Raw genomic sequence first — 27,854 nt, forward strand, 5'->3', positions numbered from 1 at the left:
ATATGGTCAGTTTCAATTCGTCTGCAGCCAGTCTCAAGGCAGCCAAAAATCAGTTCGGAATCAGTTCGAAATCAGTTATCAAGACAGTCATAAGTATGTTTCAAATCAGTGACTCAAGTAAGTCTCAAATCAGTCTCACTCATGTCAGTCTAAATCAGTATCAAAACGCCACAATCCAGTTCCAAGTCAGCCAATATATTTCAAACGCAGGAATCCAAGTCGTCTAAAGTCAATTTCAAAGCCAGTCAAGTCACTCTCGAAACAGTCCCAATTCAGCTCAAGTCAACCTTAAATCAGTCTCATGTCAGTGTGTATGAGAGCTATCAACCTCTGTATACACGATGCCGATATATCCCTGGCACATCAGACCTTTCCATTGTCTTATTAGTAATCTGGACAGTTGTGCGGTAGGCTAGGCTGAGTGAACTTGGAATAATTTAATAGTTGATTGAATTTCCCAAGATCAACTACTCGCTGAAACATTGGTGGCACATCTATTACTCCGAAAGACATGATGATATGATTAAAACGTCTTTTCAGTGCTGGATGTTTGCTTTCAGCACAAAAAAAAAACAATTTCAAATATTATACGCGTGCCTTTTGGTGTAAAAACACGCCAGAAATGTTTCAGCGTTTAATAAATATGTACCTTGAGGAATCGAATTGCTAAATTCAAGTTCTTCTTGAACTTGTATAGAGTAGTTACGACTAACTTACTAAAGTGACTGCTCTCAAATATTACTTTCAGCGTCCGAAGAGGCAACTGAGACCAAGGCCGTCTCTAAGTGAACCCAAGGTATCCAAATCTCGGGAATGTTTTATTATGAGATGTTGAGCAGATGTTGAGCAGAGGAAAATAGTCAGTTCAGAAAGTCAGATAGTCATAAAAATGCTTTCCAAGTCTAAGAAGAGCTAGAATTTAGCAATTCGTTTCTTCCAAGTTCATATTCATTAAACGCTGAAACATTTCGGGTGTGTTTTCTACACCAAAAGGCACCAGCGTGTGTTTTCTACAACAAAAGGCATGATAGCCGCAGCCCGTGGCGTAGAGGATAGCCTTCAAGTCTTCTACGCCAGCGGTAAAGAGATAGAATCCCGATCACGGCATACATAGTATATTTCTATGGGTTGGTGGTTTTAGCATTTGTAAGATGCTAGCCATCATATCCTAGAAAGATGTACTCTTAGAGTTAAGAATAAGGAATCTCATTGAGATCCTGGATGTGTTTGTGTTCGTTGTTGAAACGTCCTTTCTGTACTAGAAATGAATGTTTTTTCGTACTTTTAGCACATAAATAAAGTTTTTGAGTTTCTACGCCTGCCTTTTGGTGTTAAAAACACACCGAAGATGATCGAAGATAAAAGTTACTCAACATCAATCGTTAGTTCTATTGTTACCTCTGAATCCAACCAACCGCTGAACGTCAGTGTCGGTCGGGATCAGCTCCGGGGGTTTGAAGTGAATTTCCCCGTTTGCGGGTGGAGTTGCACTGCCATTCTTCAAAATTCCCACCAAAGGTTTGGAGGCTCCGTTTTCCTTTTTCTCGTCCAGAGGAACCTACAAAAATTACACTTTAAGTGTATTCTAGATAAGCTAAAAAAAACAAGACCAACCGCTTTGTAGTTGAAATTTTTGCCACTCCCGGAGGATGACTGCATCTTGGTGGCCTGCTCCTTGGAAAGAATAATATCCTCGTCGGTCTGTCGTTCCAACCGTTTCTTGTACTCTCGATCGGATCGATATACCTCGATCAGACAACAAATGACGATCACTACAAACACCGCCGTCAGGGTTATGAACACAACCTGCGTTTTGTCTTCCTCCTTGTTCAGATCCACGTTGATCGCTTCGTACGGAACTCGGCCCGGTGCGTCCACAACCCAGTTTTTGTCGATGCTCTGGAATAATAAAATTCTTTAGGAAAAGAACTTTTGAGGATTTTAGAGCTATTACCGATGTCATGTTGAGCATTGGTTCGTTGAAGGGCGTCAGCTTGGGAATAACATCGAACTGTTTGCACTGAGCTGACCGCACGCCCTGTGGGTTTATGACATGGATCATCTCAGCTTCGCTTTTGGTGAACAGCATGTACTCCTCCAGGGGTTTCATGATGTCACTGTTAACCTGGATAAAGATATCTAAATTGGGAAGAATGTGTTAGTTCTTTAACCTTACTGGGTTATCAAACTCTTACTCGAAAGACACCCATCATAACTTTTGTAAACAGCGAACCGAGGATCCGTTGTGTTGACTCCGCCGACCTGAACGTGATTGGCTCCAGGATCCTGAACCTGAATCAACGGTTTACTGGCAACTTGCCTAATCGGAATCACTAGTCGATCAACCAACAACGAAGCCTCATCTCCGTTTCTGGTGTAGAAAATTGAGTGCCGAGCGTCATCCATGAAGTTACCCTCGATCCTCGCTTCAAACGTAGAACCTTCACGATCTTCCTCGATATGGAGGTGATTGTCTTGGGTGATCGCTACCATCAAGTAGTAGCTGCGATCGTTCTTCGATTGTAGCAACAACATGACACGATTCGCTCTTCGCATATCGTTACTTGAGAAAGCTAGTTGCAACCGTATTTGCTCAACTCGCTCCGTTAACGAAAACTTTCTCAACAACGTAGCCTCTCCACTGAAACTAGCACCCTTCTCCTCGGAACAAAACTCTCCCAAGAAACTGGTGTGCTCGCAGTTGCAGGTACTCTCCTGTTTAACGAAGTTCTCGGTACAGATTCCTCCATTCTTGCAAGGTTCGGCATCGCACTTCATCTGACAGCCGTTGAGAACACCCTCAGGTACTGAAATAAATTTGAATAAAAGTCTACATTAAGATTCAGATTTAAAAGATTAGTTTCTGTAACATACCATGAGCATTATTTTGCAGGACCATTTCCTTCAGTGATATCAGATTATCGCCGATCTTCAGGCCCCGGATGCATCCAATGTAACCCTGCATATCCGGGATGTCTGAGTTGGGCTTCAGCAGATTGGCCGGGTCGTAGCCACCAATGTTGAACTCGAAATATTCCGTTGGTGGAGCCGGTGGACGGTGAGGGGAGAGAACCTCTAAAAGTAGGAAAGAGCAAGTAAATTGGTAAACGACTTTTTTGGATAAAGGGACTGATTTTTATATATGATTTTTTATTCAACAATGCACGAATAAAAAAAATCAAAACAAATAATGTTTGTCACTCTATATAATTGCTCATTCTGAAATTCTTTTACATTATTAGATTACGTAATAAATCGTAACATTAGAAAATTTGTCCTAAACCTTAAAGGTGAGCTAAAATTATATAATGAAACTTTAAGTAACAAAATCGCATTCATCGATGGTTAAAACCTTTGAACTTGTTTAAGAGTTTGGTTGATCAATTTTTTTTTTGATTTCGTATTCGCATTCGCGTGAACAGTAATTTGTAGTGACCCTACATCTATTAAACACTTTCTTTTTATTTACGCACATCGAAACAAAACTAAAATCACGTCTGTTGCTCACAAAATTGCTTAACTGAATGCCTTTTTCCAGTCTTACACGCTTACGCTATAATTGCTACCATTGAGTAATTGATACACAGTCCGAATATTAACTCATTTACATGTTATAAACTGAAATATCATTACTCGATAAGAGAAACTATATTTATTTATTTCAATATAATTTTTAATCAATTCTGTTATTATTTTTCATCCTTAACCTCATTCCCTACATAACTGAACAACTCTTCTTTCAAGATAGTGTTGGGTTTTCTGACATGTAACTCCAAAAGACACCAAGTCTTCCATTTTGTTGCCTCAGATTATAAAATCTCTTAAAATGGAAAACCAGCCCTTACAGAATGTTGAAGGTGCCCTGGCCAAACTCTGCGTACTGTGTGGGAAAGAGGGGGAAGTATATTAGTCAACGTTTGCTTTATAGATAGATGAAGATGGATGGACGATAATTTAACCAAAGGCCAAAGACGATAAATAAATTTCAAAAAAAAAAGTAAATTATCTCACACATTTAAAACATACTTCACTTATCAAAATTTTCACTACTTCCTGAATAATACTCATTTGATTTGAGCATAAAATATTTGTTTTCAGAGGGTCTTCAATTCCTTTAAACTTCCAAACTCTTATGCAAATTCCACGATTTAAATCATCGATGAAAAAATCAAATTTTCAAAAATTTAAGAAAGAGATAAAAAAAATTTGGATCGAATTTGCTTGATGCAAACTTGAACAAAATTTATGATATTAGTTTTAAATCAGGCTTTTGAAAAATAACTGCAATATCAATAATGTTAAACAATACATGGAGAAAATTCCACTCGGCAAAGTGAAACCTTATAAGTAAAATTCCTTAAAAAAACAAACCTATGGTCAACACAAAAAAAATACCGAGAAAATATAAAATTCTGTGCAGATTTACATGAATCTTTAACAGCAAATATTTTGCATAAAGAATCAATTTCATAGTGAAAATCCTGTAGATGATTTTTAAAAAATAAAATAAGGGTTTTTTTCATAAAACAAAACTCAAAAAATTAACTGAAATTCTGTACAAACTATTTTAAATTATAAAGTTTAAATCTGGAAATTGAATTGACAAACAAATTTTTTAGTTCATGGTCTCTTGGCTACATGTATTTCTGAATTTGTAAACAATTATCAAAATGTTGAAAATATATAAAATTTTCGAAAAACATTATTCAAATTGGATATGAAATGCAAAACCAAACTAGAACCAGGATTTTTAAGCAGCTTTTCATTTCTCTTTCCTTATGATTATTCGAACTGAGAATCAAGAATCCTAAACTGAATACAGAATCCGAAATACGAAAATATAAATACAATTTTGTTATTGAACCAGTACCCCAGAAATGGGTTTCAGTCAAGATTTTTTAATGTGGAGTAGAAAATCTCCCTTGCTTTTTTGGATCCTCATGGGGAGGGGAGGGGGTGGGGGCGGGAGATTATCCCCCAAAACACCCCTACCCACCCGTTCATAAAGCTATGATTGTAACTGAACTTTGAGAGTTCATTCTGAGTTTGGAAACCAGAAACGTTAGTTTTATATACGGAATTAAAATATAAGATCCAATAGAATGAGCAACGTTCAAGAGTGGAAAATGATCATTATTACGTTTTTCATGATAAATAAGACTAATCCAAGTAACCAAAAGTTCCATAGAACGGTCTCTTAGAAGCTTACTCAGCCCTGTTTTAGGGCTGTATAGCCTTCTACTCAGCTTAAAAATTAAGTTCTTATCGATACTTTAAAGTTTCATAATCAAAGCTGAGTAGAAGGCTATTCAGCCATTGCATGAGACTTTGAATAAAAAGGATTTTTTTTCAAAAAGTTTTGTAGGTATTTACTTAACCCACTCTCCCATTGAAATTCTATTCATTTAATTTTTATTATACCTACTATTCCCGTTACTCTTAATGAATTTTATACTTACTTGAACAATTTTCATGAAGATTTGAACCTGGACCTTTTTGGTGAAAAATGAACATGCTACCTCTGTGCCATAGCCAATACTTAGATTGATGTTATCTAAAACTTCTATTCAAAGTTAACTCAGGTTTATCACCTTTTCCGAGTAAGCTTAGTATTTAAAATGTAAACATTTGCATCCATCAAATAACGCATCATTTAATTTCAAAGCGGACTCGCATGGTTCGTGATAAAACGTAAGTTTTTAAATGTTTGATTCTGCTTTTAGTGAAATGTGTGCCTTACTTATTTGTTTCAAGTTTAAGTTTACAAAAGAAGAACTAATAATGAAGTGCTGCGAGATCTCTTTCAAGATGAAATTTTATGCAACAGCAAATGGAAAGCCAAATTGAGTTCGTGAATTAGTATGGTTTTTTTTAAATGAGTTTTATTTGTTCTGTGCCACCAACGATATTTTTTAAATTTTAGATTTAGATGTTGGATGAAATCAAAAAAATAAAGTTCTTCAAAATGGACCTGAAAAAAAAAATCAGAAGCCGCATAGTTTTCAGTTTTTCTCATTTGAGTGCTTCTCCCGGTACCAACCAGTGGAGACCTTGCTTTAGGCCGCTCCGCTTCTTCTGTTAAAGCTGCTCCTCCATGAAGAAAATTAAGGAAAATGAGGAAGCATAGCAATGTAAATGAGAAAATATGATTCGGTGTGAATATATACTATTATTGAAAACAATTTGAAAACAAAATTTGATTAAAAATTTGATTTTTTTTTTGTTTGGCTCAAAAAATTAACTATGGATTATTGATGTTCCAAAAGTGAATTTGTGGAAAGCTGGTGCAGAAACCTATTTTGGATTTAGTAAAGTATCATTTACTTATGAACCTGGACATTTCCATTCCAATGCAATGTTCTTTTCCTAACAACATTTTTGTTCCAATCGTCGACGGAGACAGTAAAACAAACCATTCTTTTTTTTTTTGTAAATAATTAATACGTTTACATTGAAGTTCTTGAGAAGTTCCTCGTGGAACCAAAACGTTCGTAACAAGTTCTGCACGGAACCGAAAAGTTCGTAAGAAGTTCTTCATGGAACCAAAAAATTCGTAAGAAGTTCGTAACGAAGCACGATAGTCCAAATTGAATGCTGGATTTTTAAAGGTACTTGGAAAGCACAAATATGATCTATGCTACTGTTTTAGACTTTTTAAGTTCGTTAAAAAGTCCGATTCAAGCACATATATTCAATTCTCTCGAGGACCTTTACTCAGCCAAATGTGGACTTTTAATGCACAGGATTAAGTATCTATGAGACTTTTGGTTACTTGGGAATTACTTGTTGTGTTGTGATAACATTCAAGTCTTTTTTTTCTAGTTGGCCCCAAAAATCTCCTTTCTTGATTCTATCAATCTTTGAGCAGTCCCAAGTAACCAAAAGTTCCATAAAACAGGCTCTTAGAAGCTTACTCAGCTTTGTTTAACGAATGAATAGCATTCTACTCAGCCTTAAATTTAAGTTCTTATCGATACTTTCAAAGTCCATAGTTGAAGCTGAGTAGAAGGCTACTCAGCCTCCACACGAGACCTCGAAAAATAAAAATTAATGAAAAAAGAACCCTATTTTTCCTTGCTTTGGATTGTTATACCTATTTATTCTAATTTAATGTTGCGCTTTAACTGTGAATGAGTTTTATACTTACTTGAAAAATTTGCATGCTTGAAGATTTGAACCTGAACCAACGAGGTGAGAACTGAACACGCTACCTCTGTACCATGGCCAATACTTAGATTGCTGTTATTTTAAACATCAATATAAAAGAAACTTGGAATTATCGCTTTTTCAAAGCAGGCGATATTAAAAAATGTAAACATTCGTATCTATTCACCAGAGGATTTATAAAATTTTTCCAAAACAAACTAGGAGGAATCGAAATTAAACGTGAGTAATTTTATTTTTTAATTTTTTTTTGATTAATTTTCTAACTATCTGTTTCCAATTTTAGTTTAAAAATGGAGAGCACTTTCATGTGATTGCTCATCAAGGTTATTCCCAATCATGATAATCAAGATTTGCGGAACTGTTTCAAATATAGGAAAGGAATAGAGAAAGTTAGAGTCAAGTTCATCCTTTTGAAGAATATATTGCTAACAACTACGAAAAGCTACCGTCGATACTAGCCGGTAATAAATTTGCTATAGGTGCTGGAGGTTTTCCAGCTTCAGCTGTAATAATAACTTCGCAATGAAAATATAAAGGAAATCGGATTGTAACCGAGGAGATGTGTTTTTTTTTCAGTTTGTTAGATATGAATATTGTGAAAATAAAATAAAAGTGAAATATATGTTAGATTTATGCCATCTATCCATGTTGATTACAACAGTGGATTAATTTGAGAGTTTAATTCGTTGTTCGTATATTCGTAGCTCTGATATTTTGTTATTCACTCTTGGGCAAAATCTTAACGCTAACGTTTGCATTGAAGTTCTATAAAAGTTCCTCATGGAACAAAAAAGTTCGTATCAAGTTCTGCATTGCATTTAAAGTTCGTAACGAAGCACGATAAGCCAAATTGAATACTGGTTTTTTTAAGGTACTTGCAACGCATAAAAATATTCTATGCTACTTGTATAGACTTTTTATGTTCGTTCAGAATCCCAAAACAAGCACTTATTTTCATTTCTCTCGAGTACCTTTTATCCAGCCAAATGTGAACTTTTGATGCACAAAATTAAGTATCTATGCGACTTTTGGTTACTTGGGGTATTTCTCTGATCAATTTTTTTTCGAATTTTCATATTTTCATATGGATATTTTGTATAATGGTCAGAAAAACTCAAATCTAGGAACAGCTAGTGGAAATGTTTGTAAATAAACATCATTCTATCAATTTTGTGATTTGTTTTTCAACTTTGTAGTTTTTATAATTCATGCCATTTTTGTCATTATTGTATTTTGTATTTTTATGTATTTTTTTTTATTTTTGTCATTTTTCATTTTGTTTGTATTTGTTCTTATTTTAATTTTGGTCATATCAGTCATTTTGTTAATCTTTGTCTTTTTTGACAATTTTGTAGTTTATGTCATTGTTGTGATTTTTGTTATTATTACTCTTTTTGCATTTATGCCACTTTTGTGATTTTTACAATTTTGTAATTTTTGTTATTTTTGCTATCAATATCATTTTTTGAAATTTTCTTATTTTAATTTGTTTGTTTTGTAATTTTTGTCATGACGTAGATTATTGATTTATTTTTATTTGATTAATTTTTTTGCTATTTTTATAATACGTTTTTGTTATTTTTGTGATTGTCGTCATTTTTGTGATTTTTGGACTTATTTTAAATTTTTTTTTATTATTTTTAATTTTTTCGTTTTTTTGGCATTGTTTTTATAGATTTATGTATATTGTTTTAGTTTTTTTTTTAATTTTTTTCTATCATTTCTGTAATACTTGTGATTTTCGTTATTGACTTTTTGTTCTTTTGTCATTTTTTCTAATTTTTGTAATTTTTTTTATTTATTGGATTTTTTGACTTTTTTTATTTTTGCATTTTTAGAGGTGAAGGAAAATATTAGAGAAACATGAGATATCAAAGAAAGACAGACCATAAGCCGTAAATATCATAATATTTTTCGAAAAAAATACAACGGCTCACCGAAGGGACTTGAACCCGTAATTTTCACTTCAGTGCGACGGTGCTTTAGCCAATTACACCATGGTGAACGTGGCGAAATAGGCTCCAGCATGCGTACATGTTAAGCCATTCGGTCGAATGCTGGATCTCCTATCCAAACACTACATATTTATCACACATGGCCAGGGTTGCCAATATTTTTTTTTTAAATCAGGAAACTGGTGAAATAAAAATCAATTTCGCTCAAAGTGAAACCTTTTTTTCGTCATCGCTTCACATTTTCACTCTAATGTGTGTTGTGAGCCTACTTGGTTGCATAATTCTACTGAATCAAAGCAATTAAAAAATTTCCTTTAATTCCAATTTTTAGATGAGAAATAAGAATGTTTCAATTACTTTGATTCAGCCACATTTGCACTTTTTAACTTCGGCAATGGTACCTAGTCCTGTTCCTTACCACCCATTTTTCATCACATTCGTAAAAATCAGGCAAAATCAGACATATTTTCAAAAATCAGGCAAAATCAATGGCTCATCAGGTTGTCAGGCAGAGCCTCGAAAAATCAGGCAAATCCTGAAAAATCAGGCACATTGGCACCTCTGTGCATGGTATGTGTTCTTTACCCATTATTGAGCTCTCTCTATCACCACCCATCGACTCTGGATTTTAGCCCAGCACATGGTCGATTGCTTCGTATTTGCAGCTACTTACGGTCATATGCAGAAATACCAATGTGACAGATTTTTCGGGATTTGCCTGATTTTTCGAGGCTCAGCCCGACAACCTGATAAGCCATTGAATTTCCCTGATTTTTAAAATATGTCTGATTTAGCGAATGTGATAAAAAATGTGTAGTAAGAAGTTAAAAAGTGAAAATAAGGCTGAATCAAAGCAATCGAAAAATTCCCTTTAATTCTTATTCAAAAAAGGGAATCTTTCGATTGCTTTGATTCAGTATAATTAGTAGAATTATTCAATCAAGTAGGCTCAGAACACATATTAGAGTGAAATGACCAAAAAAAGGTCATCACTTCGAGTAAAATTTCCGTTACTTTAACGTAGCCTGATTTAGTCTGATTTTTAATTCACAGGTTCCCTGATTTTTGAAAAATGAAAGGTTGGCAACCCTGGTCATATGAAGAAGCAATCAGTGCTGCTCAAGGTTTCGAGCAGACCGTCGCTGGTTTAATTCTGGTCGGTGAGCTGTTGTATTTTTTTTTTTAAATATTCATGATGTTTACGGCTCACGTTCTTTCTTTCTTTCTTTCTTTGATATCTCATGTTTCACTTATACTTTCCATCACCTTTGAAAATGTGATAATTTTCAGTTACCAAGATGTACCAAGACGAACTCTGAACATTAGGTTTGATTTATTTTTGCATTTATGCATTTTTTTTTATTTTGGTGTTTTTGTTTTTGTAATTTGTGGTCATTTTGGTCATGTTTGTAATTTAATTTGTTTTAAAATTCTATTGACGTTTTGTCGTTTTTGTAATGTTTGCCATTTTTACCATTTTTGTAATTTGGTTATTTATGTAATTTATTAAATTTGTCATTTTTGAAAATTTTGCCATGCTGTATTCGTCAGTTTTGAAATTATTGTATTTTTTTTAAATTTTGTGATTTTTTAGGTAGTTTTTTTATGTTTATGTAATGTTTGTTGTTTTTGAAACATTTTTATCACCTTTATTATTTGTGCAATTTTTTGTTAATTTTCAATTGTTTGAGTGTTTATGATTTTTCCTAGTTTTTGTCATTTTTATTAACTTCTGTAATTTTCGAGATTTATTTGTTTTTTTGTCATGTTTCTAATTTTTGTCATTGGTGTTAATTTTGCATTTTTGTTATTCTTTCTTAAAATTTTTAGATGCTTTGAAAAGGCTATAATTGTTGTAATTTTTTGTGAAATTTCTTGATTGTTTGTCACTATCGTAGTTTTTGTCATTTTTGTACTTTTTTAAAATGTTAAAAAGTTTGATGATCTTAAAAATTTCAAGCTAAGCTATGGGTGAGTTACGAAATCTGAAGATACAAGAAGTACTATATTTCAAATTTCTAACTGAATATCTTCTTATCTGATTGAAATCTTTGAACTACATGCTTGTTGTATCAAAAATTCTTTTAGTGGACGAACATACCTGCTTTATTGCATCTAGAAAGTCGAATATAAAAAATTTAAAAATAGAACTGCAAAAAATTCTCGATATCCCAATTTCTGTTGTACAGCTTGCAATCAAACTGCTCAAAAAGAATCTTTGATTAAATTTTTCCAAGAGTGAACTCGATGAAAATAGCATCGCACGACATGTCCAATGGAATTTAGAACAAGAAGTGCCAGTGTTCCAATCACTAAAGGTACTAACCTGAGTACATCTTCCTCGTACTTACCCAGTTCCGGATTGGTCCAGGGCTTGTTCGAGTATTCCTCCAGCAAAAGATGGCCCCGCTCGATGGTGACATTCCGTTCATTGACGTAAAGTGTCGTGTTGGCATCCGTTCGGATGACCGCCACCTGCAGGCTGCGTCCGTTGGCCAGTTCCGGATACTCCAGGGTCAGATTGACGATATCGTTCCCATAGTTATAGAGATAGACCACCTGGTTGGCGTTCGTCAGATACAGGTGGATGAAATTGTTGAAGTGATCGTTGGCGTACAAGACGAATGAGTGCCTGTCGTAGGTGCGCAGATTTATGAGCAGCGAGGAATTTAATATGCTGCGAAGTTTCTGCCGTTCGTCTCGCTGATCCTCGGCGTCGCTGATGTAGTTCCGCTTCAGGTACGATTCCCGGCTGATGAACGTCAGTGCATCCTCGTTGATGTCTGCCGAGGGCCAGGACAACAGGAAATGAGAAGAAAAAAAAGGGGGATGGCTATTAGATTGGTGCTTCGAAGACAAATGACAATCATTACCCCCGGAAGCGCGCCACCCGGGCTGTCCGTGGGGGTTCGGGAAAAAATGACAACCCAAGGGCGTCGAGCGTAGGGAGATGATAAATTTTCTGTGATTTTCAGAATTTTTGGATTTCGGCAAGAATGCCTATAAATGTTTCTAAAGATATATTTCATTAATGAGATTTTAAAACGAAAAAAGGAAGTTTTTTGGAACTTAGTGGGGTAACGGACTTATTTTGGACCAGAGGACCAATTTTGGACCACCTTGTCTAGCTCTCTTATAAAAAAATTATCATGAATTTTTTTAACAAATATTGTTGGAGGCCAGGCACCTCATATAACACACTACTTTTTTACATCATTAGTTGCTTTATAAGAGAGCTAGATAAGGTGGTCCAAAATAGGTCCCCTGGTCGAAAATAAGTCCGTTACCCTAACATGTTTAACTTTTCTCATCTTTTTAAAATGTTGATCATTTAGAAGTATTTAGGACACTTTCTCTTAAAGATAACTACGTTCCAGGTGATCAGACTAGTTTCAATGCGAATCGTCCTTTACGTTCAACACAATCTCTCATAATCTCAGAAGCGCCAGAAGGTACTTTCATCCAACCGTTATCAGCAGCGATTTTGCATTCGCAAATCAAATTTCCCGCCCTAGGAAAACCTTCTGCGATAACGTGAAAGTCGGCTCCCTTGGGCAAAATTCAATTGATTGTGTTGGACGTCTTTCTCTGAACGACAACGACGACGACGTCGACGCCAAGCAAAGCTAACAAACGGACCGAATCAGGCAGAGGTTAAGGGAAAGGGACCGACCGACCTCCTGGTTGTTTTGAGGAGATTAATGTCCCCAAAGAGTTCGGAAAAGAGTTTTCCCCCCATTCGATAGAAGCATTCCTTCCCAGTGCTATTGGGTTGACAAAAATGCAATCTGCACTTCTCCGGGCCCTGACCTGGGACAAGATTCAACCCCTACGGAGAGGTTCCTGTTTTTCGCTTTGGTTCGAAAATAGTTGATGACATTCGAAATTGGAACGGCAACGTTTTCTTGGCATTCGTTGATTTTTCCTCCTCAAGCATCTTTCGGGCGATAATTGCGAGCTGCACGAGGCTCATCAATTAGGAGAGCAAGCGGGAGGAAATTAGAAAAAAAGAGAAGAAATCTATTGAAAGGTAATTTTTCCCGATGACAACTGCAAATGGGGAACAAGAGTGCCGGTGCAATTTATCATTGTTAAAATAAGGAAGAAAATGGTATAGATTCGATTTGAGTGACGGGAAATTTTATGGAAGCAATTAACGGTTGAATGCACTTTTAATTGAGGAATTCCTACTTTTAATTATATTTGAATCAAATTCTTCCTAGTCGTTCATCATGTTTTTAATTGTGGCTTTTCCGGGCATTTTATCAAACTCAATTTATTTTGAAGAATTAGCATCTATTCTTATTAAAAGTTTCATGTAGAAATTGAAGCGTTCTTTGATTTGAATTCGTTGAAACTTAATCAAACTGTTTCAGATGTTTCCATCACGCCATTTTTCCGAAAATCTAGACCAAAGACAGCCGAGGTTGCCACTAAATTGTTCGAAGTTTTTCGATCATTTCGAACAACCTGAAATCTAAATCTGAAATCTGTATCTGAAATCTGAATCTGAAATCTGAAACTGAATCTGAAATCTGAATCTGAAATCTGAATCTGAAATCTGAATCTGAAATCTGAATCTGAATCTGAAATCTGAATCTGAAATCTGAATCTGAAATCTGAATCTGAAATCTGAATCTGAAATCTGAATCTGAAATCTGAATCTGAAATCTGAATCTGAAATCTGAATCTGAAATCTGAATCTGAAATCTGAATCTGAAATCTGAATCTGAAATCTGAATCTGAAATCTGAATCTGAAATCTGAATCTGAAATCTGAATCTGAAATCTGAATCTGAAATCTGAATCTGAAATCTGAATCTGAAATCTGAATCTGAAATCTGAATCTGAAATCTGAATCTGAAATCTGAATCTGAAATCTGAATCTGAAATCTGAATCTGAAATCTGAATCTGAAATCTGAATCTGAAATCTGAATCTGAAATCTGAATCTGAAATCTGAATCTGAAATCTGAATCTGAAATCTGAATCTGAAATCTGAATCTGAAATCTGAATCTGAAATCTGAATCTGAAATCTGAATCTGAAATCTGAATCTGAAATCTGAATCTGAAATCTGAATCTGAAATCTGAATCTGAAATCTGAATCTGAAATCTGAATCTGAAATCTGAATCTGAAATCTGAATCTGAAATCTGAATCTGAAATCTGAATCTGAAATCTGAATCTGAAATCTGAATCTGAAATCTGAATCTGAAATCTGAATCTGAAATCTGAATCTGAAATCTGAATCGGAAATCTGAATCTCTAAATCTAAATCTGAAATCTGAATCTGAAATCTGAATCTGAAATCTGAATCTGAAATCTGAATCTGAAATCTGAATCTGAAATCTGAATCTGAAATCTGAATCTGAAATCTGAATCTGAAATCTGAATCTGAAATCTGAATCTGAAATCTGAATCTGAAATCTGAATCTGAAATCTGAATCTGAAATCTGAATCTGAAATCTGAATCTGAAATCTGAATCTGAAATCTGAATCTGAAATCTGAATCTGAAATCTGAAATCTGAAATCTGTATCTGAAATCTGAATCTGAAATCTGAATCTGAAATCTGAATCTGAATCTGAAATCTGAATCTGAAATCTTAATCTGAAATCTGAATCTGAAATCTGAATTTGAAATCTGAATCTGAAATCTGAATCTGAAATCTGAATCTGAATCTGAAATCTGAAATCTGAATCTGAAATCTGAATCCGAAATCTGAAATCTGAATCTGAAATCTGAAATCTGAATCTGAAATCTGAATCTGAATCTGAAATCTGAATCTGAAATCTGAATCTGAAATCTGAATCTGAAATCTGAATCTGAAATCTGAATCTGAAATCTGAATCTGAAATCTGAATCTGAAATCTGAATCTGAAATCTGAATCTGAAATCTGAATCTGAAATCTGAATCTGAAATCTGAATCTGAAATCTGAATCTGAAATCTGAATCTGAAATCTGAATCTGAAATCTGAATCTGAAATCTGAATCTGAAATCTGAATCTGAAATCTGAATCTGAAATCTGAATCAGAAATCTGAATCTGAAATCTGAATCTGAAATCTGAATCTGAAATCTGAATCTGAAATCTGAATCTGAAATCTGAATCTGAAATCTGAATCTGAAATCTGAATCTGAAATCTGAATCTGAAATCTGAATCTGAAATCTGAATCTGAAATCTGAATCTGAAATCTGAATCTGAAATCTGAATCTGAAATCTGAATCTGAAATCTGAATCTGAAATCTGAATCTGAAATCTGAATCTGAAATCTGAATCTGAAATCTGAATCTGAAATCTGAATCTGAAATCTGAATCTGAAATCTGAATCTGAAATCTGAATCTGAAATCTGAATCTGAAATCTGAATCTGAAATCTGAATCTGAAATCTGAATCTGAAATCTTAATCTGAAATCTGAAATCTGGATCTGAAATCTGAAATCTGAATCTGAAATCTGAATCTGAAATCTGAAATCTGAAATCTGAAATCTGAATCTGAAATCTGAATCTGAAATCTGAAATTTGAATCTGAAATCTGAATCTGAAATCTGAATCTGAAATCTGAATCTGAAATCTGAATCTGAAATCTGAATCTGAAATCTGAATCTGAAATCTGAATCTGAAATCTGAATCTGAAATCTGAATCTGAAATCTGAATCTGAAATCTGAATCTGAAATCTGAATCTGAAATCTGAATCTGAAATCTGAATCTGAAATCTGAATCTGAAATCTGAATCTGAAATCTGAATCTGAAATCTGAATCTGAAATCTGAATCTGAAATCTGAATCTGAAATCTGAATCTGAAATCTGAATCTGAAATCTGAATCTGAAATCTGAATCTGAAATCTGAATCTGAAATCTGAATCTGAAATCTGAATCTGAAATCTGAATCTGAAATCTGAATCTGAAATCTGAATCTGAAATCTGAATCTGAAATCTGAATCTGAAATCTGAATTTGAAATCTGAATCTGAAATCTGAATCTGAAATCTGAATCTGAAATCTGAATCTGAAATCTGAATCTGAAATCTGAATCTGAAATCTGAATCTGAAATCTGAATCTTAAATCGAATCTCAAATCTGAAAATGAGATCTAAATCAGAAATCTTCATCTAAATTTCAAATTTGAATTTTAAAATTTCATTCTAAAATCAAATTTTAATTCTGAATTTAAAATAAACGCAAAGGTAAAGGTCAAAAGGTTAAAAGGTAAAAAGGTAAAAAGGTAAAAAGGTAAAAAGGTAAAAAGGTAAAAAGGTAAAAAGGTAAAAAGGTAAAAAGGTAAAAAGGTAAAAAGGTAAAAAGGTAAAAAGGTAAAAAGGTAAAAAGGTAAAAAGGTAAAAAGGTAAAAAGGTAAAAAGGTAAAAAGGTAAAAAGGTAAAAAGGTAAAAAGGTAAAAAGGTAAAAAGGTAAAAAGGTAAAAAGGTAAAAAGGTAAAAAGGTAAAAAGGTAAAAAGGTAAAAAGGTAAAAAGGTAAAAAGGTAAAAAGGTAAAAAGGTAAAAAGGTAAAAAGGTAAAAAGGTAAAAAGGCAAAAAGGTAAAAAGGTAAAAAGGTAAAAAGGTAAAAAGGTAAAAAGGTAAAAAGGTAAAAAGGTAAAAAGGTAAAAAGGTAAAAAGGTAAAAAGGTAAAAAGGTAAAAAGGTAAAAAGGTAAAAAGGTAAAAAGGTAAAAAGGTAAAAAGGTAAAAAGGTAAAAAGGTAAAAAGGTAAAAAGGTAAAAAGGTAAAAAGGTAAAAAGGTAAAAAGGTAAAAAGGTAAAAAGGTAAAAAGGTAAAAAGGTAAAAAGGTAAAAAGGTAAAAAGGTAAAAAGGTAAAAAGGTAAAAAGGTAAAAAGGTAAAAAGGTAAAAAGGTAAAAAGGTAAAAAGGTAAAAAGGTAAAAAGGTAAAAAGGTAAAAAGGTAAAAAGGTAAAAAGGTAAAAAGGTAAAAAGGTAAAAAGGTAAAAAGGTAAAAAGGTAAAAAGGTAAAAAGGTAAAAAGGTAAAAAGGTAAAAAGGTAAAAAGGTAAAAAGGTAAAAAGGTAAAAAGGTAAAAAGGTAAAAAGGTAAAAAGGTAAAAAGGTAAAAAGGTAAAAAGGTAAAAAGGTAAAAAGGTAAAAAGGTAAAAAGGTAAAAAGGTAAAAAGGTAAAAAGGTAAAAAGGTAAAAAGGTAAAAAGGTAAAAAGGTAAAAAGGTAAAAAGGTAAAAAGGTAAAAAGGTAAAAAGGTAAAAAGGTAAAAAGGTAAAAAGGTAAAAAGGTAAAAAGGTAAAAAGGTAAAAAGGTAAAAAGGTAAAAAGGTAAAAAGGTAAAAAGGTAAAAAGGTAAAAAGGTAAAAAGGTAAAAAGGTAAAAAGGTAAAAAGGTAAAAAGGTAAAAAGGTAAAAAGGTAAAAAGGTAAAAAGGTAAAAAGGTAAAAAGGTAAAAAGGTAAAAAGGTAAAAAGGTAAAAAGGTAAAAAGGTAAAAAGGTAAAAAGGTAAAAAGGTAAAAAGGTAAAAAGGTAAAAAGGTAAAAAGGTAAAAAGGTAAAAAGGTAAAAAGGTAAAAAGGTAAAAAGGTAAAAAGGTAAAAAGGTAAAAAGGTAAAAAGGTAAAAAGGTAAAAAGGTAAAAAGGTAAAAAGGTAAAAAGGTAAAAAGGTAAAAAGGTAAAAAGGTAAAAAGGTAAAAAGGTAAAAAGGTAAAAAGGTAAAAAGGTAAAAAGGTAAAAAGGTAAAAAGGTAAAAAGGTAAAAAGGTAAAAAGGTAAAAAGGTAAAAAGGTAAAAAGGTAAAAAGGTAAAAAGGTAAAAAGGTAAAAAGGTAAAAAGGTAAAAAGGTAAAAAGGTAAAAAGGTAAAAAGGTAAAAAGGTAAAAAGGTAAAAAGGTAAAAAGGTAAAAAGGTAAAAAGGTAAAAAGGTAAAAAGGTAAAAAGGTAAAAAGGTAAAAAGGTAAAAAGGTAAAAAGGTAAAAAGGTAAAAAGGTAAAAAGGTAAAAAGGTAAAAAGGTAAAAAGGTAAAAAGGTAAAAAGGTAAAAAGGTAAAAAGGTAAAAAGGTAAAAAGGTAAAAAGGTAAAAAGGTAAAAAGGTAAAAAGGTAAAAAGGTAAAAAGGTAAAAAGGTAAAAAGGTAAAAAGGTAAAAAGGTAAAAAGGTAAAAAGGTAAAAAGGTAAAAAGGTAAAAAGGTAAAAAGGTAAAAAGGTAAAAAGGTAAAAAGGTAAAAAGGTAAAAAGGTAAAAAGGTAAAAAGGTAAAAAGGTAAAAAGGTAAAAAGGTAAAAAGGTAAAAAGGTAAAAAGGTAAAAAGGTAAAAAGGTAAAAAGGTAAAAAGGTAAAAAGGTAAAAAGGTAAAAAGGTAAAAAGGTAAAAAGGTAAAAAGGTAAAAAGGTAAAAAGGTAAAAAGGTAAAAAGGTAAAAAGGTAAAAAGGTAAAAAGGTAAAAAGGTAAAAAGGTAAAAAGGTAAAAAGGTAAAAAGGTAAAAAGGTAAAAAGGTAAAAAGGTAAAAAGGTAAAAAGGTAAAAAGGTAAAAAGGTAAAAAGGTAAAAAGGTAAAAAGGTAAAAAGGTAAAAAGGTAAAAAGGTAAAAAGGTAAAAAGGTAAAAAGGTAAAAAGGTAAAAAGGTAAAAAGGTAAAAAGGTAAAAAGGTAAAAAGGTAAAAAGGTAAAAAGGTAAAAAGGTAAAAAGGTAAAAAGGTAAAAAGGTAAAAAGGTAAAAAGGTAAAAAGGTAAAAAGGTAAAAAGGTAAAAAGGTAAAAAGGTAAAAAGGTAAAAAGGTAAAAAGGTAAAAAGGTAAAAAGGTAAAAAGGTAAAAAGGTAAAAAGGTAAAAAGGTAAAAAGGTAAAAAGGTAAAAAGGTAAAAAGGTAAAAAGGTAAAAAGGTAAAAAGGTAAAAAGGTAAAAAGGTAAAAAGGTAAAAAGGTAAAAAGGTAAAAAGGTAAAAAGGTAAAAAGGTAAAAAGGTAAAAAGGTAAAAAGGTAAAAAGGTAAAAAGGTAAAAAGGTAAAAAGGTAAAAAGGTAAAAAGGTAAAAAGGTAAAAAGGTAAAAAGGTAAAAAGGTAAAAAGGTAAAAAGGTAAAAAGGTAAAAAGGTAAAAAGGTAAAAAGGTAAAAAGGTAAAAAGGTAAAAAGGTAAAAAGGTAAAAAGGTAAAAAGGTAAAAAGGTAAAAAGGTAAAAAGGTAAAAAGGTAAAAAGGTATGAAGGTAAGAAGGTATGAAGGTAAGAAGGTGAAAATGTAAGAAAGTTCATTAAATAAGTATCAAAAACATGATGAAGTTTATTGCTGCGGACCTCCCTTTATCAAAGTTCAAAAATAAAAGTCAAGAGATTATTCTAAGGCTACATGGGCCTATAGGAATAAAAAAAAAAGGTAAAAATTTCAACTTCGGAGCCCCAATGTGTCAACATCAAATAACACAAAACTGATACTCACTCGTTTCGCAATGCTGCCCCAGGTGGGCCCACCGGTTCTTGCAGGCACACTCGAACGTGCTCCACAGCTCCCGACAGTGGGCTCCATTCTTGCACGGGTTGGGCACACACGATGGCCGACAATCTTTGATGATTTCCGACAGGTGCACCGACATGAAGCTGTAGATGTCCAGGATTTCCCCATTGACGACCAGGCCCCGGAAGCACCCGATTAGGCCCTGCTTGACGGTGTACTTTTTGGAAATTTCCCTGTCCATTCGAGAAGCGATAAAACAACGGTCAGTTTGGGTCGAAATTTTACCCGAAATCGTTTGGCAAAGTTTGGTAAAACTCACGTCGGCGCTCCTCCGATGAACATGCTTCCCTCGAATGGGCCAAATTCCTCTTCCGGCTGCAAATCGACCATCCGCGTGTCGGTATTAATCATAAATCGCACGTGATGTTCGTTGTAATCGATCCAGATCTTGTGCCACTCGCCGCCGTTCAGCTTCCGGTTCGTGTTGATGACCAGCGTTTTCGGCGTTCCGGTGTTGAGAGTGAAATTGAATGTCAACTGGTAGTCCCCGGTGAGGGCCACCATGAAGGACGGATAGTTGGACCGGATCGGCGGCTGGAACAGCAGGATGGCCTTCTCACCTGTGGTCCGGAACGAGAAAGCGATGTCGCCTTTCCGCCAGCCCGGAACCTCGATGAAAGATGCCGATGTGGTGAACGTTACGACGTACTTTTGCGTGTCTGACAGAGGGATGTTCAGTATAGAAAATCTCTATTAATGGTGACTATTCTCGTGCGTAAAGGAACAATAAATTTCATTCTCATATATTTGCTGTCATGGTTTTTTCCATAATATTTCACTAAAATGCTATAGCGAGTTATTGTTCATCCTCAGAAACAGTTTGCTGATGGAAATGAATCCAAAAATAGCATTGTTGGAAAAAGGGAAAAAGTAATCCTTTTTACCATTCCATTGTAAGGTTGTTGATTTGCTGCTATTGTGGGTAGCTGGGAAAGTAAATATACTCAGCGCTTTCAGCTTAAATTAATCATATTTATTTTTGTTATCTCTCATTTGTTAATTCAGAGAACTACTATTATTCTCACTTGTGTATACACAAGCAATTATGAAATTAAACCGATTCCGCTGTTCTCAGAAATTCCGACTTGGTGAGCTACCATTTCATATTATCAATTATAAACAGTAAAATCGAAATCAAACAATAAAAATTATGAGATATTGCGCAAAGTGTAGACAAATATGTCCAAATTGTCAATATGTTAAAAAAGTCATGATTAAAAAATCTCAAAATTGTAAAAATTGAAAAAAATTGAAAAAAATTGTAAAACTTGTAAAAATTGTCAAAATTGTCAAAATTGTCAAAATTGTCAAAATTGTCAAAATTGTCAAAATTGTCAAAATTGTCAAAATTGTCAAAATTGTCAAAATTGTCAAAATTGTCAAAATTGTCAAAATTGTCAAAATTGTCAAAATTGTCAAAATTGTCAAAATTGTCAAAATTGTCAAAATTGTCAAAATTGTCAAAATTGTCAAAATTGTCAAAATTGTCAAAATTGTCAAAATTGTCAAAATTGTCAAAATTGTCAAAATTGTCAAAATTGTCAAAATTGTCAAAATTGTCAAAATTGTCAAAATTGTCAAAATTGTCAAAATTGTCAAAATTGTCAAAATTGTCAAAATTGTCAAAATTGTCAAAATTGTCAAAATTGTCAAAATTGTCAAAATTGTCAAAATTGTCAAAATTGTCAAAATTGTCAAAATTGTCAAAATTGTCAAAATTGTCAAAATTGTCAAAATTGTCAAAATTGTCAAAATTGTCAAAATTGTCAAAATTGTCAAAATTGTCAAAATTGTCAAAATTGTCAAAATTGTCAAAATTGTCAAAATTGTCAAAATTGTCAAAATTGTCAAAATTGTCAAAATTGTCAAAATTGGCAAAATTGGCAAAATTGTCAAAATTGTCAAAATTGTCAAAATTGTCAAAATTGTCAAAATTGTCAAAATTGTCAAAATTGTCAAAATTGTCAAAATTGTCAAAATTGTCAAAATTGTCAAAATTGTCAAAATTGTCAAAATTGTCAAAATTGTCAAAATTTTCAAAATTTTCAAAATTGTCAAAATTGTCAAAATTGTCAAAATTGTCAAAATTGTCAAAATTGCCAAATTTTCAAAATTGTCAAAATTGTCAAAATTGTCAAAATTGTCAAAATTGTCAAAATTGTCAAAATTGTCAAAATTGTCAAAATTGTCAAAATTGTCAAAATTGTCAAAATTGTCAAAATTGTCAAAATTGTCAAAATTGTCAAAATTGTCAAAATTGTCAAAATTGTCAAAATTGTCAAAATTGTCAAAATTGTCAAAATTGTCAAAATTGTCAAAATTGTCAAAATTGTCAAAATTGTCAAAATTGTCAAAATTGTCAAAATTGTCAAAATTGTCAAAATTGTCAAAATTGTCAAAATTGTCAAAATTGTCAAAATTGTCAAAATTGTCAAAATTGTCAAAATTGTCAAAATTGTCAAAATTGTCAAAATTGTCAAAATTGTCAAAATTGTCAAAATTGTCCAAATTGTCAAAATTGTCAAAATTGTCAAAATTGTCAAAATTGTCAAAATTGTCAAAATTGTCAAAATTGTCAAAATTGTCAAAATTGTCAAAATTGTCAAAATTGTCAAAATTGTCAAAATTGTCAAAATTGTCAAAATTGTCAAAATTGTCAAAATTGTCAAAATTGTCAAAATTGTCAAAATTGTCAAAATTGTCAAAATTGTCAAAATTGTCAAAATTGTCAAAATTGTCAAAATTGTCAAAATTGTCAAAATTGTCAAAATTGTCAAAATTGTCAAAATTGTCAAAATTGTCAAAATTGTCAAAATTGTCAAAATTGTCAAAATTGTCAAAATTGTCAAAATTGTCAAAATTGTCAAAATTGTCAAAATTGTCAAAATTGTCAAAATTGTCAAAATTGTCAAAATTGTCAAAATTGTCAAAATTGTCAAAATTGTCAAAATTGTCAAAATTGTCAAAATTGTCAAAATTGTCAAAATTGTCAAAATTGTCAAAATTGTCAAAATTGTCAAAATTGTCAAAATTGTGAAAATTGTCAAAATTGTCAAAATTGTCAAAATTGTCAAAATTGTCAAAATTGTCAAAATTGTCAAAATTGTCAAAATTGTCAAAATTGTCAAAATTGTCAAAATTGTCAAAATTGTCAAAATTGTCAAAATTGTCAAAATTGTCAAAATTGTCAAAATTGTCAAAATTGTCAAAATTGTCAAAATTGTCAAAATTGTCAAAATTGTCAAAATTGTCAAAATTGTCAAAATTGTCAAAATTGTCAAAATTGTCAAAATTGTCAAAATTGCCAAAATTGTCAAAATTGTCAAAATTGTCAAAATTGTCAAAATTGTCAAAATTGTCAAAATTGTCAAAATTGTCAAAATTGTCAAAATTGTCAAAATTGTCAAAATTGTCAAAATTGTCAAAATTGTCAAAATTGTCAAAATTGTCAAAATTGTCAAAATTGTCAAAATTGTCAAAATTGTCAAAATTGTCAAAATTGTCAAAATTGTAAAAATTGTAAAAATTGTCAAAATTGTCAAAATTGTCAAAATTGTCAAAATTGTCAAAATTGTCAAAATTGTCAAAATTGTCAAAATTGTCAAAATTGTCAAAATTGTCAAAATTGTCAAAATTGTCAAAATTTTCAAAATTGTCAAAATTGTCAAAATTGTCAAAATTGTCAAAATTGTCAAAATTGCCAAATTTTCAAAATTGTCAAAATTGACAAAATTGTCAAAATTGTCAAAATTGTCAAAATTGTCAAAATTGTCAAAATTGTCAAAATTGTCAAAATTGTCAAAATTGTCAAAATTGCCAAAATTGTCAAAATTGTCAAAAGTGTCAAAATTGTCAAAATTGTCAAAATTGTCAAAATTGTCAAAATTGTCAAAATTGTCAAAATTGTCAAAATTGTCAAAATTGTCAAAATTGTCAAAATTTTCAAAATTGTCAAAATTGTCAAAATTGTCAAAATTGTCAAAATTGTCAAAATTGTCAAAATTGTCAAAATTGTCAAAATTGTCAAAATTGTCAAAATTGTCAAAATTGTCAAAATTGTCAAAATTGTCAAAATTGTCAAAATTGTCAAAATTGTCAAAATTGTCAAAATTGTCAAAATTGTCAAAATTGTCAAAATTGTCAAAATTGTCAAAATTGTCAAAATTGTCAAAATTGTCAAAATTGTCAAAATTGTCAAAATTGTCAAAATTGTCAAAATTGTCAAAATTGTCAAAATTGTCAAAATTGTCAAAATTGTCAAAATTGTCAAAATTGTCAAAATTGTCAAAATTGTCAAAATTGTCAAAATTGTCAAAATTGTCAAAATTGTCAAAATTGCCAAAATTGTCAAAATTGTCAAAATTGTCAAAATTGTCAAAATTGTCAAAATTGTCAAAATTGTCAAAATTGTCAAAATTGTCAAAATTGTCAAAATTGTCAAAATTGTCAAAATTGTCAAAATTGTCAAAATTGTCAAAATTGTCAAAATTGTCAAAATTGTCAAAATTGTCAAAATTGTCAAAATTGTCAAAATTGTCAAAATTGTCAAAATTGTCAAAATTGTCAAAATTGTCAAAATTGTCAAAATTGTCAAAATTGTCAAATTTGTCAAAATTGTCAAAATTGTCAAAATTGTCAAAATTGTCAAAATTGTCAAAATTGTCAAAATTGTCAAAATTGGCAAAATTGGCAAAATTGTCAAAATTGTCAAAATTGTCAAAATTGTCAAAATTGTCAAAATTGTCAAAATTGTCAAAATTGTCAAAATTGTCAAAATTGTCAAAATTGTCAAAATTGTCAAAATTGTCAAAATTGTCAAAATTGTCAAAATTGTCAAAATTGTCAAAATTGTCAAAATTGTCAAAATTGTCAAAATTGTCAAAATTTTCAAAATTGTCAAAATTGTCAAAATTGTCAAAATTGTCAAAATTGTCAAAATTGCCAAATTTTCAAAATTGTCAAAATTGTCAAAATTGTCAAAATTGTCAAAATTGTCAAAATTGTCAAAATTGTCAAAATTGTCAAAATTGTCAAAATTGTCAAAATTGTCAAAATTGTCAAAATTGCCAAAATTGTCAAAATTGTCAAAAGTGTCAAAATTGTCAAAATTGTCAAAATTGTCAAAATTGTCAAAATTGTCAAAATTGTCAAAATTGTCAAAATTGTCAAAATTGTCAAAATTGCCAAAATTGTCAAAATTGTCAAAATTGTCAAAATTGTCAAAATTGTCAAAATTGTCAAAATTGTCAAAATTGTCAAAATTGTCAAAATTGTCAAAATTGTCAAAATTGTCAAAATTGTCAAAATTGTCAAAATTGTCAAAATTGTCAAAATTGTCAAAATTGTCAAAATTGTCAAAATTGTCAAAATTGTCAAAATTGTCAAAATTGTCAAAATTGTCAAAATTGTCAAAATTGTCAAAATTGTCAAAATTGTCAAAATTGTCAAAATTGTCAAAATTGTCAAAATTGTCAAAATTGTCAAAATTGTCAAAATTGTCAAAATTGTCAAAATTGTCAAAATTGTCAAAATTGTCAAAATTGTCAAAATTGTCAAAATTGTCAAAATTGTCAAAATTGTCAAAATTGTCAAAATTGTCAAAATTGTCAAAATTGTCAAAATTGTCAAAATTGCCAAAATTGTCAAAATTGTCAAAATTGTCAAAATTGTCAAAATTGTCAAAATTGTCAAAATTGTCAAAATTGTCAAAATTGTCAAAATTGTCAAAATTGTCAAAATTGTCAAAATTGTCAAAATTGTCAAAATTGTGAAAATTGTCAAAATTGTCAAAATTGTCAAAATTGTCAAAATTGTAAAAATTGTAAAAATTGTAAAAATTGTCAAAATTGTCAAAATTGTAAAAATTGTAAAAATTGTCAAAATTGTCAAAATTGTCAAAATTGTCAAAATTGTCAAAATTGTCAAAATTGTCAAAATTGTCAAAATTGTCAAAATTGTCAAAATTGTCAAAATTGTCAAAATTGTCAAAATTGTCAAAATTGTCAAAATTGTCAAAATTGTCAAAATTGTCAAAATTGTCAAAATTGTCAAAATTGTCAAAATTGTCAAAATTGTCAAAATTGTCAAAATTGTCAAAATTGTCAAAATTGTCAAAATTGTCAAAATTGTCAAAATTGTCAAAATTGTCAAAATTGTCAAAATTGTCAAAATTGTCAAAATTGTCAAAATTGTCAAAATTGTCAAAATTGTCAAAATTGTCAAAATTGTCAAAATTGTCAAAATTGTCAAAATTGTCAAAATTGTCAAAATTGTCAAAATTGTCAAAATTGTCAAAATTGTCAAAATTGTCAAAATTGTCAAAATTGTCAAAATTGTCAAAATTGTCAAAATTGTCAAAATTGTCAAAATTGTCAAAATTGTCAAAATTGTGAAAATTGTCAAAATTGTCAAAATTGTCAAAATTGTCAAAATTGTAAAAATTGTAAAAATTGTAAAAATTGTCAAAATTGTCAAAATTGTAAAAATTGTAAAAATTGTCAAAATTGTCAAAATTGTCAAAATTGTCAAAATTGTCAAAATTGTCAAAATTGTCAAAATTGTCAAAATTGTCAAAATTGTCAAAATTGTCAAAATTGTCAAAATTGTCAAAATTCTCAAAATTGTCAAAATTGTCAAAATTGTCAAAATTGTCAAAATTGTCAGAATTGTCAAAATTGTCAAAATTGTCAGAATGGTCAAAATTGTCAAAATTGTCAAAATTGTCAAAATTGTCAAAATTGTCAAAATTGTCAAAATTGTCAAAATTGTCAAAATTGTCAAAATTGTCAAAATTGTCAAAATTGTCAAAATTGTCAAAATTGTCAAAATTGTCAAAATTGTCAAAATTGTCAAAATTGTCAAAATTGTCAAAATTGTCAAAATTGTCAAAATTGTCAAAATTGTCAAAATTGTCAAAATTGTCAAAATTGTCAAAATTGTCAAAATTGTCAAAATTGTCAAAATTGTCAAAATTGTCAAAATTGTCAAAATTGTCAAAATTGTCAAAATTGTCAAAATTGTCAAAATTGTCAAAATTGTCAAAATTGTCAAAATTGTCAAAATTGTCAAAATTGTCAAAATTGTCAAAATTGTCAAAATTGTCAAAATTGTCAAAATTGTCAAAATTGTCAAAATTGTCAAAATTGTCAAAATTGTCAAAATTGTCAAAATTGTCAAAATTGTCAAAATTGTCAAAATTGTCAAAATTGTCAAAATTGTCAAAATTGTCAAAATTGTCAAAATTGTCAAAATTGTCAAAATTGTCAAAATTGTCAAAATTGTCAAAATTGTCAAAATTGGCAAAATTGGCAAAATTGTCAAAATTGTCAAAATTGTCAAAATTGTCAAAATTGTCAAAATTGTCAAATTTGTCAAAATTGTCAAAATTGTCAAAATTGTCAAAATTGTCAAAATTGTCAAAATTGTCAAAATTGTCAAAATTGTCAAAATTGTCAAAATTGTCAAAATTGTCAAAATTGTCAAAATTGTCAAAATTGTCAAAATTGTCAAAATTGTCAAAATTGTCAAAATTGTCAAAATTGTCAAAATTGTCAAAATTGTCAAAATTGTCAAAATTGTCAAAATTGTCAAAATTGTCAAAATTGTCAAAATTGTCAAAATTGTCAAAATTGTCAAAATTGTCAAAAATTGGCAAAATTGGCAAAATTGTCAAAATTGTCAAATTTGTCAAAATTGTCAAAATTGTCAAAATTGTCAAAATTGTCAAAATTGTCAAAATTGTCAAAATTGTCAAAATTGTCAAAATTGTCAAAATTGTCAAAATTGTCAAAATTGTCAAAATTGTCAAAATTGTCAAAATTGTCAAAATTTTCAAAATTGTCAAAATTGTCAAAATTGTCAAAATTGTCAAAATTGTCAAAATTGTCAAAATTGTCAAAATTGTCAAAATTGTCAAAATTGCCAAATTTTCAAAATTGTCAAAATTGTCAAAATTGTCAAAATTGTCAAAATTGTCAAAATTGTCAAAATTGTCAAAATTGTCAAAATTGTCAAAATTGTCAAAATTGTCAAAATTGTCAAAATTGTCAAAATTGTCAAAATTGTCAAAATTGTCAAAATTGTCAAAATTGTCAAAATTGTCAAAATTGTCAAAATTGTCAAAATTGTCAAAATTGTCAAAATTGTCAAAATTGTCAAAATTGTCAAAATTGTCAAAATTGTCAAAATTGTCAAAATTGTCAAAATTGTCAAAATTGTCAAAATTGTCAAAATTGTCAAAATTGTCAAAATTGTCAAAATTGTCAAAATTGTCAAAATTGTCAAAATTGTC

General features: G+C 30.7%; 1 protein-coding gene across 5 annotated transcripts in view; it reads right to left on the minus strand.

Moving 5' to 3' along the window:
* The window catches only part of LOC129758775 (axotactin), a 236,653-nt gene that overhangs the window by 3,301 nt on the left and 205,498 nt on the right, over positions 1–27,854 (minus strand). For all 5 annotated transcript variants that reach the window (XM_055756393.1, XM_055756392.1, XM_055756395.1 and 2 more), the window contains 8 exons: positions 19,824–20,223; positions 19,490–19,737; positions 11,474–11,905; positions 2,875–3,075; positions 2,196–2,807; positions 1,955–2,139; positions 1,615–1,899; positions 1,399–1,558 (listed from right to left, as the gene is read on the minus strand). In XM_055756393.1, the coding sequence (XP_055612368.1) occupies positions 1,399–1,558; positions 1,615–1,899; positions 1,955–2,139; positions 2,196–2,807; positions 2,875–3,075; positions 11,474–11,905; positions 19,490–19,737; positions 19,824–20,223 (2,523 nt within the window). The remainder of the gene's footprint in view (positions 1–1,398; positions 1,559–1,614; positions 1,900–1,954; positions 2,140–2,195; positions 2,808–2,874; positions 3,076–11,473; positions 11,906–19,489; positions 19,738–19,823; positions 20,224–27,854) is intronic.

Source organism: Uranotaenia lowii, chromosome 3 (assembly GCF_029784155.1).
Source record: "Uranotaenia lowii strain MFRU-FL chromosome 3, ASM2978415v1, whole genome shotgun sequence".
Taxonomy (NCBI): Eukaryota; Metazoa; Arthropoda; class Insecta; order Diptera; family Culicidae; genus Uranotaenia; species Uranotaenia lowii.